The sequence below is a fragment of the Perognathus longimembris genome, unplaced genomic scaffold (assembly GCF_023159225.1).
Source record: "Perognathus longimembris pacificus isolate PPM17 unplaced genomic scaffold, ASM2315922v1 HiC_scaffold_5434, whole genome shotgun sequence".
NCBI lineage: Eukaryota > Metazoa > Chordata > Mammalia > Rodentia > Heteromyidae > Perognathus > Perognathus longimembris.
Window position 1 is genome coordinate 12,003 of NW_025960861.1, and position 2,232 is coordinate 14,234.

Here is a 2,232-nt window from a genome sequence, read left to right on the forward strand (position 1 = left end):
AATGAAAGCGGCCCTTCCGTGGTGGGCAGGCCTGGGGCAGGAGGGACCCTCGCCTGGTTCTGGAGGACAGGCGGGGGAAGGTTCCCAGGCTGCGCCCTGGGAAGGCGCTTCCCCCGAGGGAGCGGGCCCTGCCAGCGCCCGGGCCGCGGCGGCCCCGGTGCCGGTGCCCTTAGCTCAGCGCTGCCGGCGGGCGCGCACCGCTCCTGCACCCCGGACCTGGTTTCCAGCCTGGCCCCCGTTGGCCATGCACAGCGCGCGGCGCGGGCCGGCTCCTTCCCGGCTCCCGCTCCGGCGGGGGCCCCAGGCGGCCCGCTACCGGCTACCGACGCGTTCCACCTGCCTTCCCGGAGCCGCCGCCGGGCCGGCAGGGCGAGAGGGCTCCCGCGCCCGGGGACCCGGGCCCCCCCCCCACCCCCGGCGCTCGCCCAGCAGGCGGCCTGCGCCCACCGCTCCGGCCAGGGCGCCGGCTTGGGTCTCCAGCACCCAGACTTGCAGCCGGCGCCGCGGCTTCGCGGGGGTCCGGGCGCAGCCAACCCCCGGGCTGCGGAGCGGCGGGGTGAGCCTCCCCCTCCCCGGACGCGGCCGGCCGGGGTCCCCGCATCCGCCACCCGGGGCGCACCGTGCCTGGGGGCCGGCCGCGCACCGCCGGACCGCACCCCCCTGGCCCGAGGCCGCTGGCGGTGCCCCGGGGGCACGGGGGGCCTTGCCCGGGGCCCCGCCGCCCCGCCCCGCCCGGCCCGCCGCCCCGCGCGCGCGCCCGCCCGGCCCCGCCGCACCTACCCTGGCGCGCCGGCCGGTCCGGAGGCGGGCGTCCCGGCGGCGCTAGTGGGAGGCGGACATGGACCACGCGCCCTCCATGCGCCACACGGAGAAGGCGTAGCTGAGGCGCTCGTGGGCCACGTAGCTGCAGCTGGTCACCTTACTGTCCATCTCGTCGCTCTGCAGCACCTGGTAGAGGAAGTCTATGTAGCGGGCGGCCAGCTTGAGCGTCTGGATCTTGCTGAGCTTGTCGGAGGGCAGCGTGGGGATGATCTTGCGCAGCGCGGCGAAGGCCTCGTTGAGGGACTGGGTGCGCTGGCGCTCGCGCACGTTGGCCAGGATGCGCTGGCTCTGCAGCTCCTCGAAGGACTGCGCGCCCGGGCTGCCCTTCTTGGCGCGCTTGCCGGGCGTCGGGCTGCCATCTTCGCTCGACTTCTTGCTGTAGCGCCGCTTCCGGCCGAAGCGCTTGGGCTGCCGCTCCAGCTCCACCTCGCTGGTGCCCAGGCTGTCCACGGGGGACACGGGCGAGCTGGAGCCCTCCTCCATGGCGCCCGCCCGCCCGCCCGCGGTGCCCGGGGCCCGAGCGCGCTCCCCGCCGCCGCCGCCGAGAGGAAGTTATTCTAACTTTTTTGGAAACTCTAGCCGGGCTGGGCGGCTAAATAGCTGTCAGGGCGCGGGGCGGCGCGCTGATTGGCCGCGGCCGCCGGGGGCCGGGCCGGTGGCGGGGCCTCCGCCTTCACCGCCCCCCTCCGTCCCCCTCCCTCCCCCCCCCCCGCCCGCCCCCCGGCGGCACTTTCAGTTTTGCCTCCGCGGCCCCGGCCCCGGCCCCGGGGCATCTCGGCGTCCCGGCCCGGCCCGGCCCCGCGCGCCCCGCCGCCCCGCGCGCCCCGCCGCCCCGCCGCCCCGCCGCCCCGCCGCCCCGCCGCCCCGCCGCCCGCGCGCAACCGCCGCCCCGCCGCCCCGCCGCCCCGCCGCCCCGCCGCCCTGCCGCCCCGCCGCCCCGCCGCCCGCCGGCCCCGGGCTTTGTCTGCGCCTCACTGGGAAGACGCGGCCCTGCCCGGGGCCTCGGGGTCCCGGCGGCCAGGGGCCCAGGGCGCGAGTCCGGCCCCCGGCTGCTGCGCGCCCCCCACCCCGGGCGCCTCTGCGAGCGTGCGCCCCGCGGAGCGGGCTGAGCCCCGACGCCCGCCCGCCGGCGTCCCCGATTCCGGGAGGGTGGAGACGCCGCCTCGGGCCGGCCGGGCCTGCCGGGAGCCCGACCCCGGGTGCCTTCCCCGACCCGAGCTCAAGGCCACTGCCAGGCTCCGCGGGACGCACCGGCCGCCCTCACCCCCCCTCCCCGGCCCGCCCGCCCGCCTCGGCCCTGGCGCTGGGCAGGGCTGCTCCAGGGAGCCCGCCGCGCCCCGGGCGGGGCAGTGGACGGAGGACGCTCCGGGGGCCGCGCGCGCGGGGCTGCCCTCCGCCCGGTCTCCCCGG

General features: G+C 80.2%; 1 protein-coding gene across 1 annotated transcript; it reads right to left on the reverse strand.

Moving 5' to 3' along the window:
* Positions 1-786: 786 nt before the first annotated feature.
* Positions 787-1,340, reverse strand: Twist2 (twist family bHLH transcription factor 2). Its single transcript, XM_048337453.1, has one exon. The coding sequence runs from the start codon at positions 1,303-1,305 to the stop codon at positions 823-825; it is 483 nt and encodes a 160-aa protein (XP_048193410.1). The 5' UTR covers positions 1,306-1,340; the 3' UTR covers positions 787-822.
* Between the last annotated feature and the right edge of the window lie 892 nt (positions 1,341-2,232).